This window comes from Macaca mulatta, chromosome 10, assembly GCF_049350105.2.
Source record: "Macaca mulatta isolate MMU2019108-1 chromosome 10, T2T-MMU8v2.0, whole genome shotgun sequence".
NCBI classification, from domain to species: Eukaryota; Metazoa; Chordata; class Mammalia; order Primates; family Cercopithecidae; genus Macaca; species Macaca mulatta.
The window spans coordinates 31,281,936-31,301,710 of NC_133415.1; the positions used below are offsets into that span (position 1 = coordinate 31,281,936).

Here is a 19,775-nt window from a genome sequence, read left to right on the forward strand (position 1 = left end):
AATATTTACATAAGTCCTTTGTCCGTTTTTAATCAGATTGGGGTTGTTTTGCTGAGTTGTAGGAGTTTTTTTTTTTTTTTTTTTTTTTTTTTTGAGACGGAGTCTTGCTCTGTCGCCCAGGCTGGAGTGCAGTGGCCGGATCTCAGCTCACTGCAAGCTCCGCCTCCCGGGTTCCCGCCATTCTCCTGCCTCAGCCTCCCGAGTAGCTGGGACTACAGGCGCCCGCCACCGCGCCCGGCTAGTTTTTTGTATTTTTTAGTAGAGATGGGGTTTCACTGTTTTAGCCAGGATGGTCTCGATCTGACCTCATGATCCACCTGTCTCGGCCTCCCAAAGTGCTGGAATTACAGGCTTGAGCCACCGCGCCCGGCCAGGAGTTTCTTAAATACATTCTAATAACTGTATAGAATATAGATAATAGGTCCTTTGTCCATTTTTCACTCAGATTATGTTTCTTTTTGCTGAGTTTTTTTTAATATATTCTAATAACTAGAGTATATAGAGAATATAGATATATACATCCTTTATCCATTTCCTTTTTTTTTTTTTTTTTTGAGACGGAGTCTCACTCTGTCACCCAGGGTGGAGTGCAGTGATGTGATCTCGGCTCACTGCAACCTCGGCCTCCTGGGTTCCAGCGATTCTCCTGCCTCAGCCTCCCAAGTAGCTGGGATTACAGGCTCCTGCCACCACTCCTAGTTAACTTTTGTATTTTTAGTAGAGATGGGGTTTTGCCATGTTGACCAGGGTGGTCTCCAACTCCTGACTTCAGGTGATCCACCTGCCTCAGCCTCCCAAAGTGCTGGGATTACAGGTATGAGCCACCACGCCTGGCCCTGTTTCTTTCTTTCTTTCTTTTTTTTTTTTTTGAGACAGAGTCTCGCTCTGTCGCCCAGGCTGGAGTGCAATAGTGCGATCTTGGCTCACTGCAAGCTCCACCTCCCTCAGGTTCACGCCATTCTCCTGCCTCAGCCTCCCGAGTAGCTGGGACTACAGGCGCCCGCCACCACGCCTGGCTAATTTTTTGTATTTTTAGTAGAGACAGGGTTTCACCGTGTTAGCCAGGATGGTCTCGATCTCCTGACCTTGTGATCCACCCACCTTGGCCTCCCAAAGTGCTGCGATTACAGGCATGAGCCACTGTGCCCGGCCCACGCCTGGCCCTTTATCCATTTTTTTAACCAGTTTGTTTGTTTTGCTGAGTTGTAGGAGTTTTTGTTTTTTGTTTTTTGACATATTCCAATAACTAGGATAGAGAATATAGATATATAGAGAATATGTATAGAGAGAATTAAATAGAATATATGTGTTCTAGATATTAATACCTTATCAGGTATATGATTTTAAAATACTTTCCCTCATTCTCTGGGTTGCCTCTGTTGATAGTATCCTTTGAAGCACAAAAGTTTTTATTTATTTGTTTAGAGACAGGGTTTCGCTCTGTTGCTTAGGCTGGAGTGCAGTTGGACGATCTCAACCCATTTCAGCCTCAATTTCCCAGGCTCGAGCCATCCTCCCCACTCAGCTGTCCCAAGTAGCTGGGACCACAGGCACAGGGACCACACCCTGCTAATTTTGTGTATTTTTAGTTGAGATTAGGTATTTCTTTGTTACCCAGGCTGGTTTTGAGCTCCTGGGCTCCAGTGGTCCACCCACCTCAGCCTCCCAAAGTGCTGGGACCACAGGTGTGAGCGCTGCATCGAGTCAAAAGTTGTACATTTTCACGAAGTCTAATGTGTCTATTTTTCTTTTGCTGCCCCTGCTTTTGGTATCGCATCCAAGAGATCATTGCCAAATCCAGTGTCATGAAGCTTTTCCCCTGTGTTTCCTTCTAAGAGTTTTATAGTCTTGGCTCTCACAGTTAGGTCTTTTATTTTGAGTTAATTTGTATACGGTGTTAGGTAGGAGTCCAGCTTTATATTTTTGCAGGCGGACATCCAGTTGTTGTGACACCATTTGTTGAAAGACTGTCCTTTCCCCATCGAATGGTCTTGACACCCTTGTTGAAGATCATTTGACCATACATGAGGGTTTATTTCAGGACTGGAATTTCTTAAAGATTAAATAATACTGGACCCATCCCTCACATTCCTCAGTGTCCTAGTGGCCTGCATGGTGAGTTCCCAGATTCGGGGTGGGGTGCATCTGGCCCTGCCACTGGGCCCGCTCACTAGAAGTCTTGGTTCCGCCTCTTCTTTCATGTTTCCCAAAGGCAAACCTGGTATAAGAAGAACTTGAATCAATGTTTTTCTCAAATTATTTGCATGTAAAAGGAGTTCACTTTTTCACTTCCAACTTAATGTAAACTGGTTAAGCAGTGGCATGGGCTCAGTGTTCATTTTGTCTACAATTGATACTAAAGAGTTGGATCTTGATAGACGCAGTGGCGCTTGTAATCCCAGCACTTTGGGAGGCCGGGTGTGGTGGCGTGTTCCTGTAGTCCCAGCTACTCGGAGGCTGAGGCAGGAGAATCGCCTGAACCCAGGAGGAGGAGGTTGCAGTGACCTGAGATTGCGCCACTGCATTCCAGCCTGCGCAGTGGAGTGAGCCTTCATCTCAACAAAAAAAAGATCTTTAACTTCCAGTCCTGCCGCCCCCACCCCCCGCGTGTTTACTTCGCAATACATGAATCCCATACGTGCCTCCTTCACACGCATGTTCTCTCTGTAACCCACCACTTTGTCTGATTGGTTGACAGGTTACGTTTTTCTCTCGTCCCAGCTGTGTGGACAGGGCCACACGCCCTCCTGGACAACGACGGCTCTTGCGTGCATTTTCCAGTGTTTCTTTTGTCAGAGAGGCCAGCAGAGCCGCGGTTCTTCTAGAACCAGCCCTGAGCTAAGTGAGGAGTGCCCAGGAGAGATGGTGAAAATGACAAAGTCCAAAACTTTCCAAGCGTATCTGCCGAATTGTCACCGAACGTACAGCTGCATCCACTGCAGAGCACACCTGGCCAATCATGATGAGCTCATCTCCAAGGCAAGTGGCTTATGCCAAAAAACTGATAGCACAATGATTATTTGTTGTTGTAGTACCTACTTAGTGGAAGAATATTTAAGTATCACATGACTTCCTGAGTGTGCTGTGTCCTGAACGTCTAGAGCCTTCTAGGCAGTGTTGGTGAGCATTTTGTGCATGGTTAACTGTGGCTATGCCACGATCTCAGATGTGATCCTGGCACGGTGGGTGGGTTTCCAGGGCCAGGCAGCTGGGACTGCCAGGATCACGAGCGGCAAGGTGAATCACTTGTTTCTCAGAGCAGAAAACCAGAGAGGACTGAATGAGCAAAAGAAGTCTAGAAAAATCTGTGGAAATAGTTTCATAATAAGGGTATTAAGAAAAAAATTTTTTTTTTTTTTTTTTTGAAATGGAGTCTTGCTCTGTCGCCCAGGCTGGAGTGCAGTGGCCGGATCTCAGCTCACTGCAAGCTCCGCCTCCCGGGTTCCCGCCATTCTCCTGCCTCAGCCTCCCGAGTAGCTGGGACTACAGGTGCCCGCCACCTCGCCCGGCTAGTTTTTTGTATTTCTTAGTAGAGACGGGGTTTCACCGTGTTAGCCAGGATGGTCTCGATCTCCCGACCTCGTGATCCGCCCGTCTCGGCCTCCCAAAGTGCTGGGATTACAGGCTTGAGCCACCGCACCCGGCCGGTATTAAGAAATTTTAAGGCCGGGCGCGGTGGCTCAAGCCTGTAATCCCAGCACTTTGGGAGGCCGAGACGGGCGGATCACGAGGTCGGGAGATCGAGACCATCCTGGCTAACACGGTGAAACCCCGTCTCTACTAAAAAATACAAAAAACTAGCCGGGTGAGGTGGCGGGCGCCTGTAGTCCCAGCTACTCGGGAGGCTGAGGCAGGAGAATGGCGGGAACCCGGGAGGCGGAGCTTGCAGTGAGCTGAGGTCCGGCCACTGCACTCCAGCCCAGCGACAGAGCGAGACTCCGTCTCAAAAAAAAAAAAAAAAAAAAAAATTGTATCAGCTGGGTAAGGTGGCTCACGCCTGTAATCCCAGCACTTTGGGAGATCTAGGTGGGGGGATCACCTGAGGTCAGGAGTTGGAGACCAGACCAGCCTGACCAACATGAAGAAACCCCGTCTCGGTTGGGCGCGGTGGCTCACGCCTGTAATCCCAGCACTTTGGGAGGCCGAGACTGGCGGATCACGAGGTCAAGAGTTCGAGACCAGCCTGACCAACATAGTGAAACCCCGTCTCTACTGAAAATACAAAAGTTAGCTGGGCGTAGTGGCGTGCTCCTGTAATCCTAGCTACTTGGGAGGCTGGGGCAGGAGAATCGCTTGAACCTGGGAGGCGGAGGTTGCAGTGAGCCAATATGGCACCACTGCATTCATTCCAGCCTGGGCAACAGGGCGAGACTCCGTCTCCAAAAAAAAAAAAAAAAAAGAAAAAAAAGAAACCCCGCCTCTACTGGAAAAAAAAAAAAATACGGCCAGGCACAGTGGCTCACGCCTGTAATCCCAGCACTTTTGGAGGCCAAGGCAGGCAGATCACGAGGTCAGGAGATCGAGACCATCCTGGCTAACACAGTGAAACCCCATCTCCACTAAAAATACAAAAAATTAGCTGGGCTTGGTGGCGGGTGCCTGTAGTCCCAGCTACTTGGGAGGCTGAGGCAGGAGAATGGCGTGAACCCGGGAGGCAGAGGTTGCAGCGAGCCGAGATAGTGCCACTGCACTCCAGCCTGGGTGACAAAGTGATACTCCGTCTCAAAAATAAAAAAAAATACAAAATTAGCTGGGTGTAGTGGCACATACCTGTAATCCCAGCTACTTGGGAGGCTGAGGCAGGAGAATCATTTGAACCCGGGAGGCGGCCTTTGCGGTGAGCCAAGATTGCACCACTGCACTCCAGCCTGGGCAACAAGAGTGAAACTCTGTCTAAAAAAGAAAAAAAAAAATTGTATCAAGAGCAGAAGCCTGTCTGGGCACGGTGGCTTACATCTGTAATCCCAGCACTCTGGAAGGCCAAGGTGGGTGGATCACTTGAGGTCAGGAGTTTAAGACCAGCATGGCTAACATGGTGAAACAGAGTCTCTATTAAAAATACAAAAAAATAGGCCGGGCGCGGTGGCTCAAGCCTGTAATCCCAGCACTTTGGGAGGCCGAGACGGGCGGATCACGAGGTCAGGAGATCGAGACCATCCTGGCTAACACGGTGAAACCCCGTCTCTACTAAAAATAGAAAAAAACTAGCCGGGCGAGGTGGTGGGCGCCTGTGGTCCCAGCTACTCGGGAGGCTGAGGCAGGAGAATGGCGGGAACCCGGGAGGCGGAGCTTGCAGTGAGCTGAGGTCCGGCCACTGCACTCCAGCCCGGGCGACAGAGCGAGACTCCGTCTCAAAAAAAAAAAAAAAAAAAAAATGGCCGGGCGCAGTGGCTCAAGCCTGTAATCCCAGCACTTTGGGAGGCCAAGACAGGCGGATCACGAGGTCAGGAGATCAAGACCATCCTGGCTAACACGGTGAAACCCCGTCTCTACTAAAAAATACAAAAAAACTAGCTGGGCGAGATGGCGGGCGCCTGTAGTCCCAGCTACTCGGGAGGCTGAGGCAGGAGAATGGCGTGAACCCGGGAGGCGGAGCTTGCAGTGAGCTGAGATCCGGCCACTACGCTCCAGCCTTGGTGACAGACTGAGACTCCGTCTCAAAAAAAAAAAAAAATACAAAAAAATTAGCTGGGCATGGTGGCACACACCTGTAATCCCAGCTATACAGGAGACTGAGACATGAGAATTGCTTGAACGCAGGAGGCAGAGGTTGCAGTGAGCTGAGATCACACCAGTACACTCCAGCCTGGGTGACTGAGAGTGAGACTCTGTCTCAAAAAAAAAAAAAAGAAAAGAAAAGCAGAAGCCTGTCAGAAGTCATTCGGTGCCAAATGAGCATTTCAGGACGAAAAAAGTGCCAAGAACTAAGCTCTCTGAGCACACAAACCACCAGAAAGGATTGGACCTCGTGCCTCCGTGGGTGATGGGCCGGGCGAGGTGGCAGATGGGCCAGGCGAGGTGGCAGGATGACGATGAGAGTGAGTTCTTCTCCCTTCCGTGGTGATTCTGATGAGGATTCACTGAGACCACAGAGAACACCTGCCCCACAGAACAGGCTCCAGCACCTGCGAGGCGAGAGGCACTGTCTCCACAGCCTCTAAGTTAGTATTTGTCATAACAAGGGATCCCCTGGCTCCAGGGAGCCTGTTGCTGCTGTAGGCAGCTCTGGTTACTCGAAAGCTCCATCTAGTTAGCAAACTCTGATCTGTGGTCCAAATCTGCCACACCACCTGTTTATGCAAGGTTTTCATAGATCACAGCTGTGCTCATCTGTTTACAGAGTAATTAGAACAAGGACCATATGTCCCCCAAAGCCTAAACTACTTCTCTCCTGGCTCTAATTTACAGAAGGAGTTTGCTGGCCCCAACTCTGATAAGACAGCTCTGAGTCTGAATCACAGAGCTGCTCTTGTCTCTGAGCCAAACCCTATTTAAAAGTAAGGACTTGGCCGGGCGCGGTGGCTCAAGCCTGTAATCCCAGCACTTTGGGAGGCCGAGACGGGCGGATCACGAGGTCAGGAGATCGAGACCATCCTGGCTGACACGGTGAAACCCCGTCTCTACTAAAAAATACAAAAAACTAGCCGGGCGAGGTGGCGGGTGCCTGTAGTCCCAGCTACTCGGGAGGCTGAGGCAGGAGAATGGCGGGAACCCAGGAGGCGGAGCTTGCAGTGAGCTGAGATACGGCCACTGCACTCCAGCCTGGGCTGCAGAGCGAGACTCCGTCTCAAAAAAAAAAAAAGTAAGGACTTTCAGAGTAGGTGAGAATTAGGAAATTCAGTCCAGAAAATTGAAGACTGATGAGGATGTGGGAAGAGTCTATAAGATGATTATTAAACTGAACATAGGCCAGGCGCGGTGGCTTACGCCTGTAATCCCAGCACTTTGGGAGGCCGAGGTGGGCGGATCGCGAGGTCAGGAGATCGAGACCATCCTGGCTAACAAAGTGAAACCCCGTCTCTACTAAAAATACAAAAAATTAGCCAGGCGTGGTGTTGGGCGCCTGTAGTCCCAGCTACTCGGGAGGCTGAGGCAGGAGAATGGTGTAAACCAGGGAGGCGGAGCTTGCAGTGAGCTGAGATTGCACCACTGCACTCCAGCCTGGGCGACAGAGCAAGACTCCGTCTCAAAAAAAAAAAAGAAACTGGGCCGGGCGCGGTGGCTCAAGCCTGTAATCCCAGCACTTTGGGAGGCCGAGGCGGGCGGATCACGAGGTCAGGAGATCGAGACCATCCTGGCTGACACGGTGAAACCCCGTCTCTACTAAGAAATACAAAAAACTAGCCGGGCGAGGTGGCGGGCGCCTGTAGTCCCAGCTACTGGGGAGGCTGAGGCAGGAGAATGGCGTGAACCCGGGAGGCGGAGCTTGCAGTGAGCTGAGATCCGGCCACTGCACTCCAGCCTGGGTGGCAGAGCGAGACTCCGTCTCAAAAAAAAAAAAAAAAAGAAACTGAACATAGAACAATGTTCCTAATCCTAGAACGCCACTTAAGGGAATACTCATTTTTAAGCCTGAATGCTGAGGAAAAAGAGCCTCCCCAGATCTCAGCAGCTTAAAACACAGGTTTATTTCATGCTCAGGTGGGATGTCTACCAGGGACAGCTGGGGGCTCTGCTTTGTTGTTGTTGTTGTTGTTTGAGACGGAGCCTTGCTTTGTCGCCCAGGCTGGAGTGCAGTGGCGCCATCTCACTCACTGCAACCTCTGTCTCCCAGGTTCAAGCGAGTCTCCTGCCTCAGCCTCCCAAGTAGCTCAGATTACAGGTGTCCGCCACCACACCCAGCTAATTTTTTGTATTTTTAGTAGAGATGGGGTTTCACCATGTTGTCCAGGCTGGTCTCGAGCTCCTGGCCTCAAGTGATCCTCCCACCTCGGCCTCCCAAAGTGTTGGGATTATAGGCATGAGGCATCGTGCTGGACCCTTTTCATTTTTTAAAAATTATATAATATTGCTCATAATCACATTAAAATAATGTATATGTGTAAACAAGGAGACTTGCTTCGTCCTCCTGCCTTGTCCTGCTCCATTCCTTGGAGATGTCACTGTTAGTAGTTTGGCATCTGTTGTCGTTATTTTGTTTTAATGGAAACATATGTTTCACTTTATTATTATTATTATTATTATTATTTTGAGATGGAGTTTTGCTCTGTCGCCCAGGCTGGAATGGTGGCACAATCTTGGATCACTGCAAGCTCTGCCTCCCGGGTTCACGCCATTCTCCTGACTCAGCCTCCCGAGTAGCTGGGACTACAGGCGCCCGCCACCTCGCCCAGCTAATTTTTTGTATTTTTAGTAGAGATGAGGTTTCACCGTGTTAGCCAGGATGGTCTCAATCTCCTGACCTCGTGATCCAGTTTCACTTTAAATAAAGGGCTCAAGTGACACTCACTTTACAGCTAAACTTTTCCTCACTTAATATTTTATGACTTTTATGACTATTTTTTTCTTTCTTTTTTTTTAGACAGGGCTTCTCCTGTCACCCAAGCTGGAGTGCAGTGGCAAAATCTCAGTTCACTGCAACCTCCACATCCCGTGCTCAAGTGATTTTCCTGCCTCAGCCTCCCAAATAGCTGGGACTTCAGGCTCACAGACACCATGCCCTGCTAATTTTTGTACTTTTTGTAGGGACAGGGTTTTGCCATGTTGCCTGGGCTGGTCTTGAACTCCTGACCTCAGGTGATCTACCTGCCCTGGCCTCTCAAAGTGCTGGAATTACAGCCATAGTGCCTAGCCTATGACTGTTTTTCCATATCTGCTCCTACCTTCCCATCCCCTGCATGAGGCCCATATGTGGATGCAGTTGCTTACTCACTTATGGATGAGTACCTGACTTCCTGGTTAGGGCTTTTTTTGTTTTGTTTTTGTGAGATGGAGCCTCGCTGTGTAGCCCAGTCTGGAGTATAGTGGTGCGATCTCAGCTCACTGCAACATCCACCTCCCGGGTCCTGGTTCAAGCAATTCTCCTGCCTCAGCCTCCCGAGTAGCTGGGATTACAGGCATGCACCACCATGCCCAGCTAATTTTTGTATTTTTAGTAGAGATGGGGTTTCACCGTGCTGGCCAGGCTGGTCTTGAACTCCTGAACTTGTGATTTGCCTGCCTCAGCCTTGCAAAGTGCTGGGATTACAGGCGTGAACCACCGTGCCCAGCCTTTTTAAAAAAAATTTTTGAGGCAGAGTTTCACTCTTGTCACCCAGGCTGGAGTGCAATGGTGCGATCTCGGCTCACTGCAACCTCCACCTCCTGGGTTCAAGTGATTCTCCTGCCTCAGCCTCCTGAGTAGCTGGGAATACAGGCACCCTCCACCATGCCCAGCTAATTTTTGTATTTTTATTAGAGACAGGGTTTCTCCATGTTGGCCAGGCTGGTCTTGAAATCCTGACCTCAGGTGATCCACCCACCTCGGCCTCCCAAAGTGCTGGGATTACAGGCGTGAGCCACTGCTCCCGGCCTCTTTTATATTTTTAGAGGCAGTTTCTTGCTCTGTCCCCCAGGCTGGAGTGCAGTGGTGTAATCATGGCTCTTCGAACTCCTGAGCTCAAGCAGTCCTCCTGCCTCAGCCCATTTTTGTTGTTGTTGTTTGTTTTCCTAATTATGAACACTATAACCTGTGACCATTCTTGTTGCATTTCCTTATATACTCAAGCTAGTTTGTTGTTTACTGTAAATTCTTAGAAGTGGGACTGCTGGGTCCTATATTATGTGCCTTTTCCAGTTCAATATTGTCAAATTGTGTTTCAGTCACATTCTTCATAGCCTTTTGCCTTTGTTAGACCAAAAACCCCCAAAAAGGGCGGGCATGGTGGTTCACACCTGCCAATACAAAACCTCTTTGTTTTTTTTTTGTTTTTTTTGTTTTTGTTTTTGTTTTTGAGACGGAGTCTCGCTCTGTCGCCCAGGCTGGAGTACAGTGGCCGGATCTCAGCTCACTGCAAGCTCCGCCTCCCAGGTTCACGCCATTCTCCTGCCTCAGCCTCCCGAGTAGCTGGGACTACAGGCGCCCGCCACCTCGCCCGGCTAGTTTTTTTGTATTTTTTAGTAGAGACGGGGTTTCACTGTGCTAGCCAGGATGGTCTCGATCTCCTGACCTCGTGATCCGCCCGTCTCGGCCTCCCAAAGTGCTGGGATTACAGGCGTGAGCCACCACGCCCAGCCAAAACCTCTTTGTTTTATACAGAAATGTTGCTTTCTTGTTTTCTTTCCAGTGAAATTTAGATATGAAAATCTGACAGTGTACATCATGTATGACATATGCAGTTTCCTTTGTGGGAGTGGTATTGAGTGAGCATCTCTTATCAGCTGACCCAAGACATTTTTAAATGACAGCCTCCATTATAAACTGTAATATAAGCCAGGCACGTTGGCTCCCACATGCAATCTCAACACTTTGGGAGGCCAAAGTGGGCGGATCACTTCAGGCCAGGAGTTCAAGACCAGCCTGGCCAACATGGCGAAACCCTATCTCTAAAAATCCTATCTCTAAAAATATAAAAATTAGCTGGGCCTAGTGGTGTGTGCCTGTAGTCCTAGCTACTGGAGAGGCTCAGGCAGGAGAATTGCTTGAACCCTGGAGGCAGAGGCTACAGTGAGTCCAGGTGGTGTCACTGCACTCCAGCCTGAGTGACAAAGTGAGACTCCATCTCAAAAAAACCCCAACTCCCCCCAAAGTTTTTGATTTGGTTTGCATTTCTTTGATTATGTTTGAGATCGATCGAGACTTGAAGCTGGCACTGGAGCAGGTGTTCCCACTTTTCCCGTGAGGTCAAAGGTCGTGGAGAGTGACCGAGTGCATCGGGGGTGCAGATGCCCTATTCTGACTCTTTCACGCTTGGCCATCTTAGAATACGTGAATGTACCATGCGCGGTTTCTCAGCGCATGGTATTTTCCTGGTGGGATAGATGTCACTGGAAGAGCCTTTCTCCAAGTGAGAGGCTATCTTGTGCTGTGACCTTTTTTTTTTTTTTTTTTTTCCAGACAGAGTTTCACTCTTGTTGCCCGGGCTGGAGTGCAGTGGCACAATCTTGGCTCACTGCAGCCTACACCTCCCAGGTTCAAGTGATTCTCCTGTCTTAGCCACCCAAGTAGCTGGGGTTACTGGTGCCCGCCACCACGCTCAGCTAACTTTTGTATTTTTAGTAGAGGTGGGGTTTCACCATGTTGGCCAGGCTGGTCTCAAACTCCTGACCTCAGGTGATCCGCCCACCTCAGCCTTCCAAAATGCTGGGGTTACAGGCGTGAGCCACCATGCTCAGTCATGCTGTGACTTTTAAAACATTTCAGTGGGAAAGTATGGACACTTCCCCCTGCGCCTAGTATCTGACAGTGAGCGCATCTGAACTGCTGCAGAAGAGGCGGCGAGGAGAGCATTTTGAGGATCTGTGGGTTTTCGGGTAGAGAAAATCATTCGTGATCCCCTCTCAGAACTCTTCTAATCAGGTAGAGTTGTCCAGACATACGAAGCTCACCATTTAAAAACTGATTTTGCCATGATTTCCAATAATAGTCACTTGCAGAATGTTGATGCAGCAGAATCAGCCACTTCCTGACCGTCTACACTGAAAAACAGCTTGCAGCCCCGTTAAGTGGCTGTTGTTAGTAGAAGTGGAGTTCTGGAGGGGGGACACCGGTGTCTGCTCCCGGTGACCCGTCCGGGTGCAGCTAACAGAACTTGGGCCGTGGGGCTGGGCTCCCCTGGCTCTGAGCAGCACCCCTTTGTTCCAGAAAGTACTCGCAGCCAATCTCACGGGACCTTCTTCTTTCAGTCCTTTCAGGGGAGCCAGGGACGCGCCTACCTCTTCAATTCCGTGTGAGTACCCTGGTTCAGCCTGGGGGGCGGCGTGGGCCCCGGGATGGCCTGGATGGCACCTACCCAGCGCCCTGTGTAGAATCACCTGGTTAGGGGTCCTGAAAGAACCCACCATCCCCCGCCTGGGAGTTTCTGAAATGCACTAAGGATCTTGCCCCTAGCCTGTCCCATCACTGATCTTCCCCATTGATGGTGGGGGCGGGCAGGGCCGGGGAGAGGCAGGGCGCTGCTCTTTGGGAGGTTCCCTGTTTTGGGGGAACTCTTAGGGGAATGGGGCGGGGCCCGCTGAGGGGCCGGGCCTGCAGCACGGTGGCCCCTCTTTCCCCTCAGGGTGAACGTGGGCTGCGGCCCCGCAGAGGAGAGGGTCCTTCTCACCGGGCTGCATGCGGTCGCCGACATCTACTGCGAGAACTGCAAGACCACACTCGGGTGGAAATACGTGAGTGCCGCCGGTTTCTAAGGGACGCTCGTGCCACAAGGGGATGTGCCACTAAGTTGCCACTGACCCACACCTCCCCCTGCAGTGTGGCCCCTGGTACCGGTCACAGTGCTTTCAGAAACCCCAGCTCCTCAGCCGAGGCGGGCAGTCCAGGCTCCAGTGAGGCATGACCACACCGCTGCCCTCCAGCCTGGGTGACAGGCCCCAACCCAAAACAAAAAACAAAACACATGTTCAGGCCCATTTCTTCCTAAGCCAGGCTGTCTGCACCCAGCCTGCCCTCTGCCCCTGAGCAGAGCCTGGGTGTGGGAGGAGGCTGAGAGGGCTGCGGGGGACTGCAGGAGGCTGTGCCCACCGTCAGGGACAAGCCTGGAAGACCCCTCAGCGCGAGACCTGCTGGAGTGAGAGTCAGAGAGCTGCCCATGAGCAGCTGCCCAGATCCCTCTTCCCCGGAGACCTTGATTTGAAAGTCGCAGTCCCCACCTCCTCTCCAGCCTTCACCTCTAGTTCCCTTCCCTCTCTACCACATGGCTGATCTGGCCTCCAAAGCCAACAAACCTGGCCCCCTCAGGCCCTGCACCCTCTTGCCCCGCTTCCCTCCTCCACACTGCCCTGAGGTCTCTCTTCCAGGCTCCACTCTCTCTGGCCGACCTTTGTGGCCGAGTCCTCCCCTCCCCCAGGCCACCTCAGATTCCATGGTTTTGACCCCCTGGCCATCTGCCATCTGTTGGGTGCTCCCATGCCTTCCCTGGCTTGTTTTTGTTTGTTTTTGAGATGGTCTCAAACTCCTGACCTCAAGTGATCCACCCACCTCAGCCTCCCAGAGTGCTGGGATTACAGGCGTGAGCCACCGCCCCCGGCCTGCCTGCCTTTTTTGAAGGCGGCTTTCCCATTCAGGCTCTGGTGTTCGCCGGGTCCAGGCCACCTGCTCTCCCTCTTTCCTGAATTCCTGTTCATCTCTGGTCTCCCAGATTCCTCGTGAGCTTTGGAAGGCCACAGTTCACACGGTGGAAACGGGCTGCACAAGACTGGCAGGCATCCCCAGCCCTTCCCCCTGGTCAGTCAGCCCCTCACCCATCTGTGGGCCCCACTTCCAGAAACCCCTGCCTTCCCTGCATGGCCACCACACTGCATTCCCCTCTACGGCTGCACCCGCTGCTTCCTGCTGGCACAGTCCTTCCTGTGTCTGCCACACCTGCGGCTGCCGCTTGGATAGGCAGGACCCATCTTGGTCTTCTGTGTCCCTAGCACCAGGCCACACACTCAGCAAAACAAAAGGATGAGGACGTGTCTGTGGGAGAGATGTTAACTCCTCCCCATGCAGGGCCTTCTCCAGATATCCTGTTCTTTTGTTGTTGTTGTTTTGTTTTGAGACAGGGTCTTGGTCGATCTCAGCTCATTGCAGCTTCGACCTTCTGGGTTGAAGCGGTCCTCCACCTCACCCTCCCAAGTAGCTGGGACTACAGGCACACCACACCCAGCTAAGTTTTTGTTGCGTAGGCTTGTCTCGAACTCCTAGACTCAAGTCATCCTCCTGCCTTGGCCTCCCAAAGTGCTGGGATTACAGATGTGCACCACTGTGCCAGCCTCCGTCACTCTCCCTGTATTTGCCTTCACTCTAGTTATGCACAGAATTCCTGGAGTGTAGTCTTTTGCATCTCTTCAAGCCTCTTAAATCGCCCCACACGTAGTAAATTTTCAGTAAACAGATCTGCATTCACACTGTCCTACAAGTAATCCCAGCACTTTGGGAGCCTGAGGTGGAAGGATCACTTGAGCCCTGGAGGCCAAGGCTGCAGGGAGCTATGACCACACCACTGCATTCCAGCCTGGGCGACAGAGTGAGACCCTATCTCAAAACAAGCAAATGAAAAACCTTTTAGTGTATGTGCTGCCGAAGCAAGCACATGAAAAACTTTCAACAACAAATGTAAAGTAAACCTGCACTGCCTCAGTGGACTCACCTGGAACAGACCCCTCAGCGCTGGGTGAGTGCACAGCTCAGGGAACATCTGGGTATAGTTAATAGTATAGACTTGGGGGGGTTTTTTTGCCAAAAGAGTGATGAAATTTAAAAGTGAAACCTTCTGTCCTGAAACCTTCATCTCCCTTTTCTTTTTCAAGGAGCATGCGTTTGAGAGCAGTCAGAAATATAAGGAAGGAAAATTCATCATTGAGCTTGCTCACATGATCAAAGACAATGGCTGGGAGTAAAGTGCGAACTTTCCCTTCTCCTTCGAATGCTGTTTTGTGAAAGAAACTGAATGTAATGGAAACGTAGGAGCAGCCGGTGGCAGCCTTTCTTGCCCTCTGACCTCAAAGGCTAGCTGCGCATAGCTCTTGACACTCTCGGCCATCTCTGTGGGTAAGGTGTCCCCTCCGATCTGTCTTCTTCATGTACACGGTTGTTTCTGAAAATCTTCAGTGAGCTTTTTCTAACTTCTCAAGTTCTAGAGAATTAACCAACTGATGACTTACCCGCCTAGTTAATACCTTCCTTTCACCTTTGTCTTCAATACAGTTGGGCTCTGCTTTTTTAAGGTTCAGTTGAAAACCAAACTGAGGCCGGGCGCGGTGGCTCACGCCTGTAATCCCAGCACTTTGGGAGGCCGAGGCGGGTGGATCACCTGAGGTCAGGGGTTCTAGACCAGCCTGGCCAACATGGTGAAACCCCGTCTCTACTAAAAATACAAAAATTAGCTGGGCGTGGTGGTGGCTGCCTGTAATCTTAGCTACTCAGGAGGCTGAGGCAGGAGAATCACTTGAACCTGGGAGGCGGAGGTTGCAGTGAGCTAAGATGGTACCATCGCACTCCAGCCTGGGGCACAAGAGCGAGACTTCGTCTCAAAAAAAAAAAAAAAAAAAATTAGCTGGGTATGGTGGCGCATGCCTGTAGTCCCAGCTACTCGGGAGGCTGATGCAGGAGAATCACTTGAACCCAGGAGGCGGAGGTTGCAGTGAGCCGAGATCGTGCCACCGCACTCCAGCCTGGTGACAGAGCAGGACTCCGTCTCAAAAAAAAGAACCAAACTAAGTCTCTGAAGACCATAGGGACAGGGTATCTTTAGATAGCAAGTCTCGCCATTCCCCTTCTTAGAGAAAAGGTATTGTAGCCCATCCTCCACCCCACTCTTTTTCTTAAAATTCGCAAAACTTCAAATTGGCTATTCCTCTTTCAAATGAACCACTGAAGTACAGCGTTCATTTAAGAATCTTACAGAGGCAGTCAACAGACTTATACACTAAGGGTATTTTTGGTTTTTAGCCTGTTCAGAAACAGAGGCCAGCACTGATGACATTTTAGATACACTCTGAATTGAGAAATGTGTCTAGTGGAACAGGTTGTTTATTTAAGCCAGTAGATTCCTTATCTAGAAAGCAGGTGAGCTGGCCCTTAGAGAAGGCTGTCCCAGGGGCCTGCAGAGGTGCCGTTACTGAGGCGACAGCCTCACGGGGTCTGGTAGCAGGGGTTGTGCCCTCAGCGGTGACAGCAGCTTAGGTGTCAGGCAGTTGCTGAGGGGCTGGTCCATGTCGTTATAGAGTAACACACTGGACCGAGTAAAAGTCGGATTTCATTTTCTACCCTGGATGTACTTGAAGAAAAAGAATTATTTTTGCATATGAAAGAGGCCAGAACCCACAGGAAAAACTTCAAAACTTGACGTTTGCCAGAATGTTGAAAATTTGTTCAGAAAAGGTTAAAGCAACAAGACAGGTTTAGCCTTTGTGAATGAAGGCGCCTGGCCTGCTAGCCGCATCGCCCGTCCCTGCGTGGTGCTGTCCCATGTCACTTGAACTGATAGAGGGGCCTGTGCAATCTCCTAAGGCCTGTGTTTCTGCCACATATTTTATTATAAATTACAATCCACCCATCCACCTGCCCTCCACCAGGAGTGGGCACCCCGTAAGGGTTTAGGCCACTTTGCAGAGGATGGAGGTCAAAAACCATTCCCAGATAAGTTTGGTTTTCAACATTTAGTAACCTGTCTCAGGGCACAGAGGGCAGGCAGGAGACTGGGGGAGGCCAAGGGGCAGCAGATAGGAGAGCACTGAGCCTGGATAGTTCTCTGCCTGGCGAGTGACTCTGAAGCTGCCTTCAGACAAGGCTAGTCTAGGGGCAAGAGTGCGAGCTGGCAGTAAGAACATGGCCACCTGTCCAGCTTCACACCTCCCCTGACTTAAGCCCTTCCTAAACCCAGACCTATGGTCCATGCAGGCACTGGGCTGTGCCCACTCAAGCTCACTGCCCATGTAGAGCATGCCTTTGGGTGCCATCTCTTGGCCCAAGCCTCAGTATGTGGGACATGCCGCTGCCCTGGTGGGCATGGCACTGAGATGCATCAACTCAGCAGGAGTGACAGAGGCAGAAGTTCCTTAAAAGCACATCTTCCACTTAGGAAAGGAAGGAAATTTTTGTACCGTCTTGTAAGCCTCCACATCCAGCTATGGCCCTGCAAGCTGCCTTATGCCTGCGCTAGTCTCCCTCATGGGTTCAGGCTGGCCCAGCACATCCCGACCTCCTGAGCTCGCGTGCGGCCATCTAGAGCGCAGGGGTCACTGCACGCTGCAGGGCTCTTGCTGCCCTGTCTCAAGCCTGGAGAGGCTCCGCCCACGAGCTGGCACATGAAGTTAGCAACACCTATGGCTTCAGTCAATTGTCTGAGACTCTGAAGAGGCTGAGACACCTTCCCGACTGGAAGAAGTTGTTCACTGAAAACTTAAACTGACCCTTCCCTTCGAGTCTTCATTCCTCTCCCATGTGGGAACCCAGCCTTGGATGCCCTGGGGACTAGGGGAAACAGTTGGGGGTTTGTGCCATCCCCAGCCTGCTATGGGTGTGAGGACAGCCAGGTCCTGAGTGACTCAAGATGCTTCACTTACACTGAAGAATCTTCTAAAACTCTTCCGAGTGGTTTTTGTACACACTCAAGTTCTATTTAGAGCTGTTCTGCGTGTTGGGCGAGTTCGCTGCTCCCTCGTTTTGGGCACTTTGGTTTTTGTCTTTACTGACGGCATCGATTGAACATTTTTTACTAGTAGTCTTATGAATTTTCTTATGACTTATTTTGTATTTTTTTTTTTTGTAACTTATACCAACAAAACTTTTATCACTTTTTTGTTGTTGTTGTTGGGCTTCTGCAAAATGCAAGCTCATTTTTAAACCAAATGAATAGACCATGAGCTGGCGACAGGGGAAGTGCTATTCACAAGACCATGTCCACCACCCTCTAAAATTCCTGAACAATATCATCTGGGACTTCTATTTATTTAAAACAAATCTTCCTTGAGAGCCTTGGGAGGTGATGTCAGGGTTATAAATGGCACAGTGCATTTGCTGTAGGAAATGTGGTTTGGCATTGTTTTATACACAGTATTTTTATACCTTAACGCTTATTCTTGATGGCATCTGTCAGATATTAGAATCAGAAATAAGAATCTTCCCAAAATCCTTTTATTTACCTGATGCCCTCATCAGGTTATTAAAAATTCAAGTGGTTTTAATAGCTAAAAAACCTGCAAATTAAGCTCTAAAACAAACTACAGAAATGTAAACCTTCACTTGCCAAAGGTCCTTGGTGGCCTGTCCCCTGCCCCAGGGGCAGATGGCCCTGAAGCCCTTCCCTCACTGTGCAGGCCATTGGGTGAGGCTGGACGGTCACCCACGGCGGCTTCACTGCAAGGAGCAGGACTGCCAAGCTCAAGCACGGGGCCTTCAACTTCCCCTGTCCTCTGGCCACGCTGCCAGCCCTTGGTCCTTATCTGTGTGAGGTTTACAAATAAAGCTTCTGATGTCAGATGTTTAAGTTGTGTGCTCAGTGGACGAGGCCATGTCCTGATGCAGAAGGCTGAGCCCAGGCTCTCTGTGGCATCCCTGAGAGCAGAGGGCAGTCTTAGGTTCTTCCAGCTCTGGAGCCAAGGGCGGCCTGGTCCCACTTCTCTGCCCCCACCATTGGGGGGATTTGAATGTAGCCAGAGAATACAGTCAGGGCCAGCCAGGGTGGCCACAGGGTCCTCTCCAAACCTGCTTCTCCCTCCCTGGTCAGGCCTCCACCCCCCACCACCCACACCTGTACCCTGGATGCTGCCTCAGAGACCTACGGGTGTGTAGACACCTGTGCAGTCACTGCGTCCTACTGTGCAGGCCCAGCTTGGTGTCTGAGCCTCTTACAAGTGAGTTACTGCCAGGGCTAGACCAGACCTCGCTGAGGACAGTGCCTGGCGGGAGGCATTGAGGGCGTCAAAAGTCACTCCAAGGGCCTGGTCAACAGTCACAGACGGGTGACAGGCTGCAGAGGGATGGGCTGGAGAAGAGGCGGAGCCAGCCGTGGTGCAGTTCTTGTTCTTAGCATGATGAAGGGCCAGAGGCTGGTGTGCAGCAGGGTGATAAGGGACAGACGTGTCTCTAGCGGTCATCAGGCAGCCTGTGGCAGTGGACAGGGTGAGGCAGGGATGCAGATGAGGCGCCACCCAGCATCCAGGGAGACAAAGGGCTCAGGCCTGCGGCTTCAGCATCAGTGATGAGAAAAGGAAGGGCAGAGGTACAGCCTGGAACGTACTGACAGGTTCAAGATTTGGGGCAACAAAAATGAGACAACCAAGAATAAGGCCTAAGAAGTTAGGGCTTAGTGTGAACTAGAAATGGGGGGCCTGAGGGCAACAGGGAGCCCGAGACGCGAAGGAGGGTCCATGACATGAGAACACTGACCACTGGCCTGGGCTGAAAACAGAAGAAAAAGCGAGCCAGGGGCACATTTAACAGAAAAATGGGGTTGAGGGAGGGTCTTGACGTTAGGAGATGCTGATGGAGCCGGCCAAAGGCCATCAGTCAGTGACAGGAGGAGCAGAGTCGGAGCCCAATGGCCGGGCCTGAAAGCAGCAAGGCCACTTTCTCAGCAGAAGGGTGGGGAGAGGGACTGCTTGTTCTCACAGCCAGAGACACTGGCCTCAACCAGGTGTGGGTCCCCTCAAGATTCTGATAGGGGCAGAGAGAAGCCACACAGGCTTGAGATGAAGCCCGTGGCCAGAGCAGGCAAGTGGGGCCCCGAGAGCCCAGGCAGGATACGGCAGGAAAGTCAATGCTGCAGTCCAGCACCGGCCATCAGAAGCCCCTGAAGCCCACCTGCAGAGGCTCAGGCTCAGTAGGTCTGGGGTCTGAAAACTTGTCCCAGGTGATGGCGTTGGTCAGGGGACCACACTGGTTGTATAAATAGGCTGTCCCTGAGAAGGTAACAGAAGAAGGCGTAAGAAAATCAGACTTATACAGCTGGGTGTGGTGGTGCACGCCTGTAGTCCCAGCTACTTGGGAGGCTAAGGCAGGAGGATTGCTTGAGCCCAGGAGGCTGAGGCTGCAGTAAGCCATGATCACACCACTGCACTGGAGCCTGGGCAACAGAGCAAGACCCTGTCTTAAAAAGGAAACCAGAATGTGGAGACACAGTCCTTCCTCACTAACCTGGCCTACTGGAGGC

At 51.1% G+C, this 19,775-nt stretch overlaps 2 protein-coding genes across 14 annotated transcripts in view; one reads left to right on the plus strand and one right to left on the minus strand.

Moving 5' to 3' along the window:
- Window positions 1-18,101, plus strand: part of YPEL1 (yippee like 1) — a 38,847-nt gene extending 20,746 nt beyond the window's left edge. Inside the window, exons 2-5 of one of the 4 annotated variants that reach the window (XR_013399543.1) lie at window positions 2,699-2,979; window positions 11,824-11,867; window positions 12,198-14,294; window positions 14,431-14,783. Coding sequence is in view for 3 of the 4 variants with exons in the window: in XM_077950750.1 (XP_077806876.1) it covers window positions 2,863-2,979; window positions 11,824-11,867; window positions 12,198-12,306; window positions 14,431-14,520 (360 nt within the window). In the remaining variant the exon portion in view is untranslated. Of the gene's footprint in view, window positions 1-2,510; window positions 2,984-11,823; window positions 11,868-12,172; window positions 14,295-14,430 lie in introns of all 4 variants that reach the window. The other 3 variants (XM_077950750.1, XM_028827940.2, XM_077950751.1) reach the window with 3 other exon arrangements.
- PPIL2 (peptidylprolyl isomerase like 2) overlaps window positions 17,743-19,775 on the minus strand; it is a 30,433-nt gene continuing 28,400 nt past the window's right edge. For 4 of the 10 annotated variants that reach the window (XM_077950725.1, XM_077950718.1, XM_077950721.1 and 1 more), the window contains one exon: window positions 17,743-19,524. Coding sequence is in view for 3 of the 10 variants with exons in the window: in XM_077950718.1 (XP_077806844.1) it covers window positions 19,443-19,524 (82 nt within the window). In the remaining 7 variants the exon portion in view is untranslated. Of the gene's footprint in view, window positions 19,689-19,775 lie in introns of all 10 variants that reach the window. The other 6 variants (XR_013399534.1, XM_077950719.1, XM_077950720.1 and 3 more) reach the window with 4 other exon arrangements.